The following is a 16,364-nucleotide window of genomic DNA, read 5'->3' as shown; positions in this document are numbered from 1 at the left end:
TTTCATACTTAGAAATTCATCATTGCTCAAAAATATTTAATTTATCCCTCTGATATTATTTTTTGCATAGTTATATAAATCCATTGTTGCCAATATATGATTATATCAACTTTGCAGGCTAGTTCGAGCTGCTAACAGTTTAGTAACGCTCCCGAATGTCGAAGGGTCTTATACCAGGTGCGGTCGCAAATAAGCCACTATTCCTTTATTCCAAAATCATTTTCATGATTGTAGAAGTTAATGAAGCTTTTTTATATTTTTATAGTCGATAATTGCCCCATCAGAAAAATAATGAACTTTGACTACTCTGCCCGTTCTTTAAAGATTACGCAATTTTATTTGTAATAAATAAAATGCAAATGCATTGTTCTTTAAACAATTTGATATAACAACAATATTTACTTGTTTAATTAAGCCGTCTTAACGGTAATAAATCATAAAAAATGATAGTGGCATAACTATTGGTCCAATGGAATCCTTATGCATGGTCATGCACTACAAATGCATAATTTTCTGAAAGGTCAGTAAATTCGGTTTGACTAAACTACAAATGCTAAGGTAAACTGCAAATGAGGTAAACTGCAAATGCTTAGATAAAAATAGGTGAAAAAATTTTGTTCTATTAATTGGAGCGAAGTTCATTTTCTTATTCTATATAACTTATAAAAAATTATATTCTTAGATATATTCAATAATAAATGAATAGACATTAATAGTTGTATTTCCTTTTATCTCATAATAAAGAGTTTAAATAGAAAATTTTTAATTTTTTTTCTTTAAATAATAATACGCCAACTTGCGGATTTAATATTAATGAAATTTAAATGTAATATAATTCACTGTGACAAGAAAAATGGGAGAAGAAAATAAAAACAAGCTTTGGTGCAGAATTTGACGCTGAGTTCGAATCCGTTTTCCATACACGTCAAGTTTTAAAAATATTACCGTATAAAGACAACTTTTCGAAATCTCTAAATTGGTAAAATTTAGATCTTTATACAAATATATTTAAAAAGTATCGAATAAAAATCCCTGAAAATTGGTTATAGTGTTAAACTTATATTTCTTTATAAATTTACTATTTTTTATAATTTTTTATCGATTGGTTCTTGAGAAAAATGGTAAATAATTTCCTTTTGGGGGTCATAAGTTTTCAATTTAAATTACTATCAAAATTATTAACTTTAGAACATAAATTTTATATAATTTTGCTTCAAATATGCTCAAGATTATATACTAATTCTAATTATATTTCAAAAGTACTCTATGCCATGAAAATTCAACCAAAATCTATAAATTAAAAAAGTCGGTATAGATATTTTCGAACTTTTTAATTTGTACACTTTTATTGATTTTTCTCTGCATAAAGCATTTTTAAAGCAAAATTAAGGTAATATTTATCTTTTTTAGTTGTATTTAGAAATATTTTATGCATTTATGATCAATTTATACCAAAATCAGATATCTGTACCCACTTTTTTAATTTGTACTCTTTTTGAATTGAGCATTTTTGAAGCAAAATTCATTTAAAATGCAATAATTGGTAAATTTTTCATATTTTTTTTTAATATTTATCTTTTTTAGATGTATTTAAGAATATTTGTTTTTTTAATCAATTTATATCAATATATGTGATTTTCCAATGGAGTACCTTGAACCCGTAGTATGGGCAAAAAATAATAATGCCAAATAACGAGTAGAAAGAAAGGAGAAGAATTATTTTTTTTCACGCTTAATTTTTCATAAACATTTAATTTCTTTCATTAATTTTTTTTTAATTGGATTTTAAATATTATTCAAATTCTCTACAAAAAATTAATGCCGAGGTCCCCTTGTTTAAAGTGTGTCTCTAAATTTTGTTACATCTGTGCAGGCTATATATTGCCCGCACAAAAATAATTTCCCAATCATTCAAAGGATTTATGAAATGTATTACAATATTCACTCTGCGATTTGGATAAACCATTTGCCCCTAATTACATATTTAAAACATGTTATAATTCTTTTATTCATGGGTAAATGGAAAACGGTCATATTTGCCTTATTCGAAACCTGCATTTTGGCACGAAGAAATCATTCGTGGGATTGTTATTTTTGCTCGATTAGTACATTTGGGTTTAACAAAAAAAACAAGAAGAAAATTCGTTATCCTGAAATTTCGTCGGTTGCTTATCCGGTAAAATATAATATGCATACAACAGTTCCTTTTTTTAATAGTTCGCAGCTGGACAAATTACGTTGCCAGGACAAACACAATATTGATCTTGAGTATCATCCCGAAGAGGATTCGCCATTTATGTCACAAGAGCAACTAAATAACATAACCAGAAATTTACAACTTTCAAAAAGAAAGTCCGAATTTTTAGCCTCAAGGCTTAATGATCTTAAAATTTAAAAAAATGGAGTTCGAACTTTATACCGATTCCGTGGAGCATCGTTTAAAAATTTATTCTCTTACGAAATTTTTTTATATTATTCCAACAATCTAGGTCAACTTTTTTTACAACTTAATATTGAATTGGTGCCCGATGAATGGCGCTTGTTCATAGATTCAAGCAAAAACAGCTTGAAAGCAGTTTTGCTTCATAACGGAAATTCTAAGCCATCAATTCCCATCGCCTATTCCAACCAGTTAAATGAATCATATGAAAATATGAAATATTTATTGTCAAAAATAAATTATTCCATTTACGAATTTAAGATATGCTGCGATCTCAAAATGATCTCAATCCTGACGGACCTTCAGTTAGGCTACACCAAGCATTCGTCTTTTCTTTGTCTCTGAAATTCCAGAGAAACTCTAAAACATTATACAGTATCTGAATGGGAGGATCGTCCCAACGTTCTTGAAAAAAATCGCGTAAATATCCCGCTTGTTTCTAAAAATAAGATTTTGTTGCCTCCGTTGCACATAAAATTAGGACTAATCAAAAATTTTATCAAAAAATTGTCCGAGGGCCCCACGATATATACCTTAGAAATTTTTTCCCCAAGCTTTCTCAAGCAAAAATAAAAGAGGGGATTTTAGTGGGCCCCCAAATAAGAAAACTCATGAAGGACAGTTTTTTGAAGATGAATTGTTACTCATTAAATTAAAAGCATGGGAATCTTTTAAATGGATATGCAGATCGTTCCTTGGCATTCATAAATCAGCCGACTATCGTGAGAATTGATGACCTATTAACAAATTATAAGAAGATGGGATGCCGAATGTCCCTCAAAATCCAGTTTCTTCATTCCCATAAAGATTTTTTTCCTGAAAACTTTGGTGCTGTGTCAGAAGAAATGGGGGAGCGGTTCCATCAAAAGATAGAAAATCTCGAAAAGTTTTATCACGGCAAGAATCGTATAAATATGTTGGCGGACTACTGCTGGAGTATCTTTTTTAAAGATAAATCATCAACTTCATATTCGCGGAAATATATTTAGATGTACCATTAAATGTTTTTAAATTCGATAAATTTTATGTTATTGTTTTTGTTTTAAATTCAATAAATTTATTGTATATTACAAGTTAAATCCTATATAATAATGAAGGAGGGGGTGGGACAACGGACAGATAAAAGGTTTATTAAAAGTAAAACATGAGATAGGTTATCTTAGCATAATATATTTATTTAAATATGAGAAATATAACTATTTAATTTAAATAAATTGTTTGGGAATCGTACCGTGTGCAGTGTAGCGAAGAGAACGAAAGCCATAATAAATAAATATATTAAATGTAAGCTATATTAAAAAAGATTTTATAAATAAAGGTAAATTTAAAAAATATAGGTTGTTTAAAAATTGAGTAAGAATTTTATAAAAAAAAAGTATAATAATAATAAGGAAGGTTTGCTGCAAAAATTAAGATATTTTTTTAGTTGTAGGGATCATTAGAACCGAAGTTATAAACCTTCAAAAAGTGCTAAAAATGACCTTTTTGGCCACTTTAACCTAAAATAAATAAAATACCTGACGTGCTAGAAAAAAACTGACAGCGGATTTAGAATATGCATAAAAAACTATCTTAAAACATGTTTATTTTATTTTCTCCCAAAAAATCAAGAAATTTGTCACACTATTTTTAATTTATTTATATTAAAGGATTTAAACTATTTATTATGAGATAAAAGGAAATACAACTATTAATATCTATTCATTTTTTATTGATTATATCTAATAATATAATTTTTATAAGTTATACATATCATAAGAAATTGAATCTTACTCCAATTAATAGAATATATATCAAAAATTTTTACCTAAGCATTTGCATTTTAACTTGGCATTTGCAGTTTACCTTAGCATTTGCAGTTTAGTCAAACCCCAGTAAATTCGCTAACATATAAATTGGATTTAAATAAGGTATGAAATAATGATTGTTGTGAAGCTATAAGAATGAGGAATCAAATTATTTATTTTTTTCAATAAATAATCTACATAATAGTTGGCGGATTTTGTCAGCGTTTCAAGAAATGTTATATAATCTATTGAATTCGCTAATATACTATTCATATCAACGTGTTGAAGATGTTTTTTAAATTCTTAAAATTTAGACACAATTACAATTTTTGTTATTAGAGGTTTGACATAAAATTTGTATAATTGAAATGATATTTTGAGAATTAGATTAGCCAATTCCAACATATTTTGAAATAATATTCATTCAAAAATTTGGCAATTATTATGTTTATTTTAAAATTTATCTATCATCTATGGCAGGGAGAACATGGAAAATAAATAAAGCGATTTTTATGTTCAATAATACTTAATTTATACTATATTTACCTTAACTACCAATGATAAGATTCGTAATATTTATAATTATATTATTAATCCTATGTCCAAAATTGATTCACTTTTTTGTAAGCAATATGTATTAAGAAGCAACTGTCTTAAGTTTTATATTGGGCAATTATATATTAAAATATGATTGCTTACAAAAAGTAAACAAGCATTCAGAGTAGACTGAAATATTTGTTTTTCTTCTGGCTAAATAACCACCAATTATATCATAAATATTAGAGAATATGCAAAAAAAATGATTTTTATAACTTTTTTTTTACCCAATGAGCAAAAGATCTTTGAAGATCACAAAATTGAAGATTTTTTTTGTAGAAGATTAAGATATATTATTGTTTCAATAATGTAAATATTTTATGCATTCACAAAAGATTTTTTACAAAAAAAATTTGCAATTTTGTGATAAAATTTGATCAAAAATCCTCTCTCAAAAAAAATATTTGGAGATTAAAAGTCTGAAGATTTTTTTTTTAAAGACCATTTCAAACTCTGAGATTAATCACTATTTTATTGTATAAAAATAAAATATATTGAATTAGTTGATATTTTAAAATTTAACGAGAGAGAATTGATAATCGATTTCAATTACCTTACCTTTCCCATTCATAATAATTAAGTTTAAGGCATGTGTGAAAATTTCTATGAAAATAACAAATAACATTGTAGCACATTAAGGGGGGGGGGAGGATTTATAAAAAAGTGATAACAAACATAATCGAGAATGACAATCGATAACAGTGCCAAATATAATTTATATTGCCTCGGGTAATAAAAAAAATTACTTTAAATTTTGAAAAATTATTTGTTTAAATGTGTAATATTATGATAGAATTTGTTATTATTGCATATTAATTTTGTCAATTATATAAACATAATTCAGAGACCTCCCAAGACATATTTTATAAGCCGGCCCAGATTTAAAATTTTTCCTATTTTAAAGTCCAACTAAATTTTAAAAATAACAACTCGGTTCGGGTTTTTAATTTGGTCATTTCGAATAATTTAAAATCAAACAGATATACTTATGGAGGCTTCGTTATTTTGTTAAGGTAAATCGAAAAAAATTAGAACGAATGAATTTTAAGTGATCATCGTATGATTTTTCAACGGGATAATGGAAATTTATTGTAAATAATCCCAGCATTTGTTATTTCTAGCTCTGATAATAATTTATGATATTAAAACTTGTTAGATTAGTTTAGATAAAATTATTAAAACATATGAATAGGGACATGCACAGATATTTTTCACGCATACAATTGCACTTGCCCCCCAGGATTTAACGGTTCTGTATGTCAAAACAATATTGATGACTGTTTTCCTGCTGCTTGCCTAAACGGGGTATGCAAGGATGGTATCAACAATTACGAATGCGTGTGCTCTCCTGGATACACGGGGAAAATGTAAAAATAAATTTTAAATAAGTAATTGATAATCTTGATTCATACTTTATATATTTGACAGGTGCGAAATCAAGATCGATCCTTGCAAAAACAGTAGGTGTGAAAACGGAGGCAAATGTAGGGCTATAAATGAATTAGACTACACGTGCGAGTGTGGAGGAGACTCTATGTTTATTGGGGACCTCTGTCAAATTCCAATTAATTATAATTGTGACAATGGAAATATTTGCGAAAACAATGGTCTATGCAAAAATGGCGAATTTTTCCTGAATGATGATTTAAATGTATATGTGTTAAGCCTTATAATTAATTTAATATATTATTAAATAATACTATAGAAAGTAAAATCCTTTAACTGCTTATGCTCAAACGGTTATGAAGGTTTATTATGCGAGAAGAAACACGATTATTGTAAATCGAACAAATGTGTTAATGGAACTTGTGAACCAAATGCACTATCTGAAAATTACACGTAAATTAATAAAATTGTTATATGTGATATTTGGTTCTTGCAGTTGTACATGTATACCTGGATATCATGGAATTTATTGTAATCAAGATATCGACGAATGCTTAGAAAATCCAACCTTGTGTCAGAACAATGGCACGTGCCATAACACGAATGGGAATTATAGCTGCGTGTGTAAGAAAGGTAAAATTTATAAGATTTTACAATAAAAATATTTTACCTATTTTAGGTTGGAAAGGAAACTCTTGCGCTATTGATATTGATGAATGCTCTAATGGTGAACTATATCCTTGCCAAAATGGAGGGCTATGTGAAAATTTATTAGGAAATTTTTCCTGTAATTGCCACAACACAGGTTTTGTAGGTACGTTTTTTTTTAATTTTTCTAAAATTTTGAAATATTACATATCTTTTTTTTCCCTGGTATGGGATATTAAACTTGAATGTTAGTATCATATAATTATAAGTTAAATTTAATTTTAGAAGTTTTTTTATCATAAATAAAATATAGGTCGATTTTGTGAAAATGATATCAACGAATGTCTAGACCCATCTTTAAATCTATGCACTGAAAATGGACGATGTATCAATACTATCGGATCTTATCAATGCGAGTGTCATCAAGGGTATTCAGGAATAAATTGTGAATCGGCCAATTGCTCGTTAATACAATGCCAAAATAATGGTACTTGTCAAATTAACGAAAAGAATAACACTTGGAGATGTATATGTTCTCACAATAGCTATGGTATTTTATTATAAAACAATTTAGACTGTTATTTTTTAATATTTTAAAAAAGACCTTATTAATATTTGGGGTTACCTAGAACTTTAAAATCCACGTCTGGGAGTAAGCTCTTTTCTAGATAATATTTTTTTAAAAGGATAAGATTAGTAGATAAATTTCGAAATTATATTTTAGAGATAAATAAAACCTACGATGTGAATATTAAATTTAGTTTCATGCAGATAAGACAAAAAGTTAGCTTTTTTAAACTCAAGTTAGCTCAACACCGATCTTAACGAATAGCGAATTTTAATCTCCAAAAACATCTGGAGAGATAAATGGAAAAATAGTCCAATCTAATTTTTAAAAAAATGAATAACCCCAAACATTTTTAATATAAATTATTAAATCGAAGATAGATTTTCAATATTACATTGGAAAATAAATCTTATATTGGGAATTTTGAATAACAAGGTCTAAAATTCATTATGTGCAATCTAACCATTTTTTGATCTCAAAGCAACACTACCTTGTTAAGATTATATATAGCAATTGTGTGACCCAGATAAACCCGAGGATAGGAGGTGGGGGGGGGGGGGAGCTTTAAAAAATTTATAAATGGTCTATAAAACTTACAATTTGTCATTATTTATAGGATACTTTTTCCAAATCTACTTAAATTAATCAAGCTACACATTATATATTAAATATAATTTCAAAAAAAAAATTGACACTTATTTTAAAATAATCATAATATGTTTTGCAATAAAATTTATAATATAAAATGAATCAAATTTAATATTTTATTTTTTCCGCATATTAAAAGGTTTATTCTGCGAAAATCTCAGTTTTTGTCTCTATGAACCATGCGTTTCGGGCATATGTTACAACAAACCGAATCCTTTATATGGGTTGAACTACACTTGCGAATGTGATAGCAGCCATGGCGGTCCCAATTGTTCCGAACCATACGGCTTTTGCTTGACAAAACCCTGCGGTCCAGGCACCTGTTTTAACAAGCCGAACACTGAATTCAATCTGAATTACACTTGTCAGTGCCCTGCTAATTTTACGGGCCCTAATTGTGAACCTTTAGATCGCTGCGAAAAGAATTTATGTGTAAATGGAGACTGCATCAACAATTTCTTCAATTATACCTGTAAATGTCTGCCTGGATATTCGGGTAATGTTTAATAAATATTTTATTAATTAAATTATTTCAGAAGACTATCTTCATAAATTTTATAATCAAACATTTTAAATATATTAAATGTAGGCATATATTGTTCAATAAATAATAACGATTGTGAACCTAATCCTTGCAATAATTCGGGAAAATGTTTTGATGAAGTTAATTCCTTTAAATGCTTATGCGATGGAACTGGTATCATACTTTCTTAAAATTTCATTTTTTAATAAGTTTTATATAGGTTACGCGGGACCTATTTGTGCTGATGATGTGAATGAATGCAATCAAAATCCATGCAAAAACAATGGAACTTGCAAAAATCTCCCCGGAAAATACAAATGTGATTGTCCAAATCATTTAGGCGAAAACTGCGAGATAATTAATCCCTGCGTTCCAAATCCATGTCAAAATGGTGGAAAGTGTAAAACTGCCATAGCAAATAACTTTGTCATATCAGAATGCGACTGCATTGAATCATTTAGTGGAGAAATTTGTCAAAATGTAAATTAGTCTTTATAATTATACCTTTACTACTTGTTGAATTAAAAAAATAACCCTTGATAGAATAATTTAATTTTTTTATCATATAAACGATTTACTTATCAAAATAAAATATCTTTCATTTTTAACATAAAAATTATAATTTAGTATGTATATATAATTTGATTACATTTTATTATTAATTCAGGACCCTGACGCTAAACCATTAGTTGGGAATAGGAGAAGTAGAAAGGTGGCGGCATCTTTAATTGCGGGGCCCATCGCCGCTATCCTACTTTTTATCGGTCTTGTAGCACTTATAGCCTTCATATTAACTGCCAAAAAAAAAAGGGCTACTAGAGGGGCTTACAGTCCTTCTAAACAAGAGGTCACTAGCTCACGCGTCGAATTAGATCATGTACTTAAACCTCCTCCTGAAGAGAGACTAATATAATTCAATCTTTCCTATAATGACATTCGAAATTGAGTAGGTTCCCAAGGCCGAAGAATTACCATTTAATAATCATTTTATCACCAATTCACTCAGTTTGAATAAAATCCGAGCCTATATTTTAATGAATATGTATTTATTAATATGTTTTTTAAATATATTTATGCACGGTTGATAACACATTGTGATATTTTATATAATTTGTATGAAATAATATGCCTTAATTTTATACATGATTTTATAAACCATATATTAATGGTCTTTTTAATTATTTATTTTTAAAATTTTACACATTCCATGTAGAAAATAAGGTTATATTATATATGATGATTGAAAATAAATTATAGTTATGAATTGTAAGTCACATGAAGAATCCACACTTAAGGCCCTCTAAACCCACCATCCCAAATATTAATTCTAAATTGAGAGCAAACATCTAATTTTGATAACAATTCATCTACATTTTAAGCTGCCAAAACCTATGTCCGACGATCTAACTCGAACCGATATTTATCATTGATTAAATTTTCATATGGGTTGGAGTCGGATTTCGCCAAAATTCTAAATTATTTTCTAATTTTATAATGATTATTTTTAAAATTTTTCTTTAGTTTTTCCGCTTTCCTTGAGATAATACTTAACCGGACTCGAACCTATATTCTAAAATAAGAGTTCGGTCTCAGATTTTCAAAAAGTGAGTCGGATCTATCTAACAAAATCAGGACGGATCTGTAGAAAAATATAACAATCTTTTTTGATCTTTGATAATGCTCAAGTATGATTAAATTTTATCTAAAATTTTAATCTTTTCTGTAAAAAGTCTTTTGTATTTTTTTTGTGCATAAAAAATCTTTCATGAAATTAAACATTTTAATTCAAATATTCGGTTCTTCTATAATTTTCGATGTCTAGTATGTTGAAATTTAAAAATTTTATACAATCTGCATAAAACTTTGTTTTTATCATAAGTTATTAAAATAATTTATATCGAAAAAATCTGATTTATACTATAAACTTTTATAATAGTTTCGATAAACATAAAAAATATAATTTAAATTTATTAAATCATTTCCTTTGTTCCTTAATCTCAATGATAGTACTAGTGTTGTTAAATAATCGAGTTCTTACGACTCGGAATTCGCGTCGTAGTCGTAAAGAAAGGCTCCGACTCAATCCGCTGTATGAGCTGACTCCATTAGTCGGCTTAAATTTTTAAATTTATTTATAAGCAAATGATAATTTTTGATATTTATTTTTTACATGTATAACGGGTCCATTCGAGTCGATTTTTATAAACCGGCTAATTCAAATGTTTAGTAAATTGCTAAATTATGGGTTACTGATTAATGTGAATAAAAATTTTAAAAAGACATTATCTCCATTTTATTTTAAGAATATTTATGTCGAAACTAGGGTTCTGGACCCGAAATCGGGTTCATTAAATAATGCAAAAATTTGATTTTATTGTATAAAAATTACATAAAAATAATACTATACTTCATCATAATTTTATACAATCATATTTTAAAATATAAGAACATAAAATTTACAAATAGACTCTGTAATTTAAATATTTCAGAATATAATTTGTAAATTATAATAATAGTAAAAAAAATATAATATTAGTAAATCACAATTATATAAAGTCATTAATTCTTGCTATTTTTTTATTGATTGAGATTCAAGTTCCCTTTTAGCGCTAACATTATAATAGGTAACAAAATGGCCAAAGTTGGTGGAGGATAGGAATGATGTAAAGATCACGCGTATTTTGGAGTTGTTCAATACAAAACCGGACACACTTGAGTCTTCCAAAGAGTATTTCGATAGACTGAAAGGGTATGGTTCGGGGCTCAATCCTGAATTTTTGTCGGTGCATTTTATGTTGAATTGTCGTAATGAAAAGCTAAAAAAAAGGTTGATTGAAGAAAATACTACAGAGATTAATATTATAGAGGACATTGTTGTCAAATTTCATCGTTGGAGATCAATAATAATAAAACATATGTAGATGAAGATTCTTGGAGAAGAGAGGATAGAACCGATTGGCAAGGCTATTCGTCTTGGAAAGAGAACAAGCAGACTTTTAAGGCTAACAACAACAATTACAACAACAGCAGCAACAACAACAACGGCAGAAGAAACAACAACAACAATTTCAAAAAGACGGAGATGATACAAACCCTTTATAATTTAAGGCCAATAAATAAAATTAATTTTATTAATGATATTATGATTGACCTTCAAGTTAATAATTATGATTTTTCTTTTATGATAGATACTGGTTCTCCGGTGTCATCCTTGCCCATGAAAGAGTTTGAAAAGCTTACGAAGGATGAAGTTGTTAATACTAAAGAGATAGAAGATAGGGTTAATTTTTTAAATTTTTATAATCCGTTATCGCTTCGAATAGGAATCGGTTGATTGTTCAATGACAATGACTTTGATTTACTACCTTAATTTTAAAAGAATTAATTTTTGAGAATTAACTTTACGCAACTCCGTTTTTTTTTCAAAGTGAGCATCAATCAATTATGGCGTGGGGGTATTGTCATTGAGAGGATCAGTAATGTCATTTGAAATTCAAATTTTCTAAGGTCAAAATTATTCATTTAGATTATAATGGTTTTTTAATTATAATTGTTTTCTATGATAATACGCTTTTCTTATTTTTTTATCACCATCTCCAAATTTTTTTTCATATATTTTAATGATTGTTTTTTTTTGATTAAATTATTTTCTTCATTATATAAATTTTATTCCAAATATATTTATTGTTTATTGGCCACCTATAGTGTGAATTGTACCTATTGATAGTGTAATTTATATCTTTTGTAAGGGTAATTACATAAAAAAACTATCATGTACAACTATGGTGCCAAATACATATATTTTCATTCTTAAAAATAAATATAAATTACCTCTCGCATGCCAAAAGAGTTCTTTCCTTCCCCATTTTTTTGTACCATGTTGTATTTTCAAGATTTAAAATTTTTTTTTTATATATATTTTTTGGAGGTGGTGCATGTTGCATGTGCGCTATTATATTATTACTTACTGAAATAATTTATATTTAAGATAAGTTAAACTATTATATATTTAAATACTTAAATAATTTATATTTAAAAGTTCAGTTATCATATCTTAAAGCAACAAAATATATATAAATAAATATATATTTTCATTCACCATCACTTGTTTTTCTGATATATAATAACTTGAATTATTTTCTTTTTAAATTATATAAATAAAATACCAAATTACTATAACAACCATTCTAGATTAAATATTCAAGCCTTATAAATTCTCTTTCATTAGCCTATATTACATCCTGTGCGACCATTCTAATAACCATTCTACATTAAATATTCAAGCCTAATAATTATCATTCTCATTACTATGCATAGGATGTTCAATTACGGGGTTTCGGGTATTGAAAAAATAAAGCTGAGATAATTGTATTTTACTATATTTATGGCTAATCGTTGGCGTAGGTAGAATCCCTAGTTGGAATCCTCGGTCTAGCAGAGATCCGTTTTCCCAGCTCTTTAAAGAAGTCTAGGGCATGAGAGCCGAACGACGTTAGAGTAGTGGCGATTAATGGTAGGAATGTATAATTGGCGGGAAGAGATGGCGAATATTTAGCTAGTTTATTCGCCTCAGCATCTAGTATGGCATCTCTATTTATATTGGAAGGGCCAAGAGGATTGATGCATGAGAAATCTAAGTTAGGAATTCCCCCTCTTCCAGGGGATCATAGTCGAACCATCGGAATTATAAAGGCCAGTAGGTTATGCCTGCATATTTTAAGGCCCGGCAATGGTATAATATTTTAATTTCTTTACTATTACTATTTAGATTTTTATTTACAAAATCTCTATTATTAAATATTGTTAAAATATAATTATATTGTTTAAAAATTACATAAAATTATTGTGATTATATCTTAAAATATGATAGATAATGTAAATAAATTTACTTGTTAGTTGGGTAGTGAGTGATTCTTTTTGATTTACAATCTTCATATACCTTAATAGCGTAATTACATTATATCAATTCATCAAATTTTGGTATACTTCTAGATAATCATTAAACTCTTGTAATTTTATTGAATTTGTAATTTCGCACTATATATTACTAAAAAAAATATTTAAATGGATTATGGTTTAGCAAACCCCGCTACCTCTAAATTTACTAATCGTGATTTAAGTAACATCTAGACATAATAAATACTCATAAAACTATATCAAATTATAAGAGTTTTAAAACTTTGTTATACAATTTAATTTATATTTAAATAATTTTATATTAATAAAAACAAATTCTGACATGTAAAAAATTAATTATTTCAAAGTTTTTTTGTCTATAGATGTAAACTAATAAAAGCTATATTAGGATAAAATTTTAAACTTCTGGTGTATTTAATTTTAAAATGAGATTAAGTGTTTGCCAAGCCCCGGGGTTAACTAACCCGTCTCCTTACTTTATTAGAACTTGATTCATTTTATTTTGGTAAAATGAATGAAATAGAAGATAGAATTACTAAATGCGACACAACGTACCATTCAGAGTTTTGGTTTATACTTGTTTCTTATTCTTAAATTTAGTTTTGTATAGAAAAATTTTGAAATCGATGAAGTTCTTTTATAATGATTTTTTAAAGCTTAGGCAAATTGGAGTATCATCGCTATGGGCCGCCAAAAGTCTCTGCAAGAATCTGATCTGATCCCCTTTATTTTATTAGGCATGAAATAATATTTTGATGAGAAGTGATTTATTCTCTTATTTTTATAAGGTATGGTAGCAAAGTATATATTTATACCTTTTATTTTATATAACGCTTTAGGCTAATACTTATTCATAGTGTTGCTAAACGGCCCGATTTGGGTCGATTAGACCACTTATTCATGTGTTTTTAATATCTATAATAACAGCTAACTCGTAGAATGACGAATAAATCAGAGATTTCTCCTTCATTGAATGATGATTAATTAGAAATTGGTCTATATGAGATGTAGACAAATTTATTTTTATTTTGATGAGGTAATCGTAATTCCTAAATTTTCATTATTTTTATTAAAAAAACTCTAATACAGTATAAACTAATAGTATATTTTAGCTAATTCGTAGAATGACGGATGAATCAAAGATTTCTCCTTAATAGGATGATGATTAATTAGAAACTGGCTTATCTTATGAGGTGTGGACCAATTTGGTTTAATTTTGATAAGAGATGATTTTCTAAATTTTCCATTATTTTTAAAAAAAAATTCTAATACAGTATATTTTTTAATATCTATAATAACAGCTAACTCTAGAATGACGGGATTAATCAGAGATTTCTCCTTCATTGGATGATGGTTAATTAGAAATTGGCCTATCTCATGAGGTGCGGACCAATTTAATTTTTTGATGAAAGGTGATTCCTAAATTTTCCATTATTAAAACTCTAATACATATTAGACCTTCAATATGAACAAATAATTGCGTATGGCAATAATAAATCGTCAACAAACTATGATATCTAAAATAAGGTGGAAAAACCTTCATCTAACAATATTTTATGCATGAAGAGGTTAAAAAAATTTGGCAAAAAGTCAAATTTTGGATTCTTCCATCATCAAATCTCCCGAGATGAGCAATATTTTGTCAACTGCAAAATCGTAGACGACATATTTGAAAAAGTGGGAATATGAAACATCTAAGCAATGCCTTAAAATAAAATATTGCTATGAGACAAAATGTAAAGCACGAAATGTTAGAAGTAGTACCGATATTTTTGGAGGCCGATCCGATATTAAATTGATATTGGCCGTACCGATCCGATATCATATCTAATTTTGTATTCTGTAAAGATACCAATGGTTTTAATTTGTAATATACTTTTTATTAGTATAACATCTATAATTTAATTATACCATAACTTATGTCATTTAAATATATTATAATGACCAGTTATAGTTTATATTTAATTCTATTGCAATTCTAAAAGTATATAAAATATTTTTATTGTTAAATCACTTTTATATAATAAACAACATTAATCTATATACATAATAAGTAATAAACAAATATATTATGAAATTTGAATAAATATTTAAAATAATATTTAACATTAAATCGAAGATTTCTTTTTATAATACCAAAATTTCCAATTTATCAGAAATCAGCCTGCGGCGATGGTAACTGTCAATATCACCAGCTTCACTAAAAACAGATTCTGAAGAGATTATCGCACACTTTTTTAAACAGAATGAGCAAAAAAATAACAATATGGCAGAATGTTTATTAATTAATTATTATTATTAAAATATATAAATTTCGATTTTATTTATAAAAAATAAATGATAACTTTTTTAAAAAAATTTATAACATTTTATTTTTGTTAAAGATGCATTTTATATCGGATCGGCAATTTTATAATATTAGCTGATAATCGATATTTTAAAATAGGTGAAATATCGGCCTGATCCGATCCGATAAAAATATCGGTACATCCCTAGTTAGAAGCATTATATAATGTATGACCAGACCTCTGTGTTTTTACAGTCTTGTGATTGTGATATGATTGATAAAATGGAGTCATTGTATTTTCTCAAATTAAAATATTTTTGAGTGAATCATTTTTTCTATTATATGTTAAAAAAATAGGAAGAAAAGGACGAGCTTGAATTAAAAATTTTTTTTAAATAGTAAAGGCGGGTAAAAAATTTAAAACCAATGGGCGGGCAGGTTTATATTCTTTTAAAACCATGGGTGGATGAGCGGGTTAAAATTTTTTATAAAAAGAGTGGGTTTTTATTTAAATCGCTTTCTATATCCTAAAAATTCAGAAATAAAATATTTTAATAATGAAT

The 16,364-nt window shown here is 27.3% G+C and overlaps 1 protein-coding gene across 2 annotated transcripts in view; it reads left to right on the top strand.

Annotated features, from left to right (window-relative positions):
* The window catches only part of LOC135929069 (protein crumbs-like), a 42,618-nt gene extending 32,805 nt beyond the window's left edge, over positions 1-9,813 (top strand). For both annotated transcript variants that reach the window (XM_065465565.1, XM_065465564.1), the window contains 10 exons: positions 6,017-6,191; positions 6,253-6,475; positions 6,530-6,663; positions 6,707-6,843; positions 6,890-7,024; positions 7,172-7,408; positions 8,214-8,570; positions 8,664-8,771; positions 8,818-9,077; positions 9,265-9,813. In XM_065465565.1, coding sequence (XP_065321637.1) covers positions 6,017-6,191; positions 6,253-6,475; positions 6,530-6,663; positions 6,707-6,843; positions 6,890-7,024; positions 7,172-7,408; positions 8,214-8,570; positions 8,664-8,771; positions 8,818-9,077; positions 9,265-9,510 — 2,012 coding nt within the window. In that variant the 3' untranslated portion in view covers positions 9,511-9,813. The remainder of the gene's footprint in view (positions 1-6,016; positions 6,192-6,252; positions 6,476-6,529; positions 6,664-6,706; positions 6,844-6,889; positions 7,025-7,171; positions 7,409-8,213; positions 8,571-8,663; positions 8,772-8,817; positions 9,078-9,264) is intronic.
* The last annotated feature ends 6,551 nt before the right edge of the window (positions 9,814-16,364 follow it).

Source organism: Gordionus sp. m RMFG-2023, chromosome 4, assembly GCF_954871325.1.
Source record: "Gordionus sp. m RMFG-2023 chromosome 4, tfGorSpeb1-WG-v2, whole genome shotgun sequence".
NCBI classification, from domain to species: Eukaryota; Metazoa; Nematomorpha; class Gordioida; order Chordodea; family Parachordodidae; genus Gordionus; species Gordionus sp. m RMFG-2023.
The sequence above is the reverse complement of the archived record's forward strand: the minus strand, read 5'-3'. Positions and strand labels throughout refer to the sequence as shown.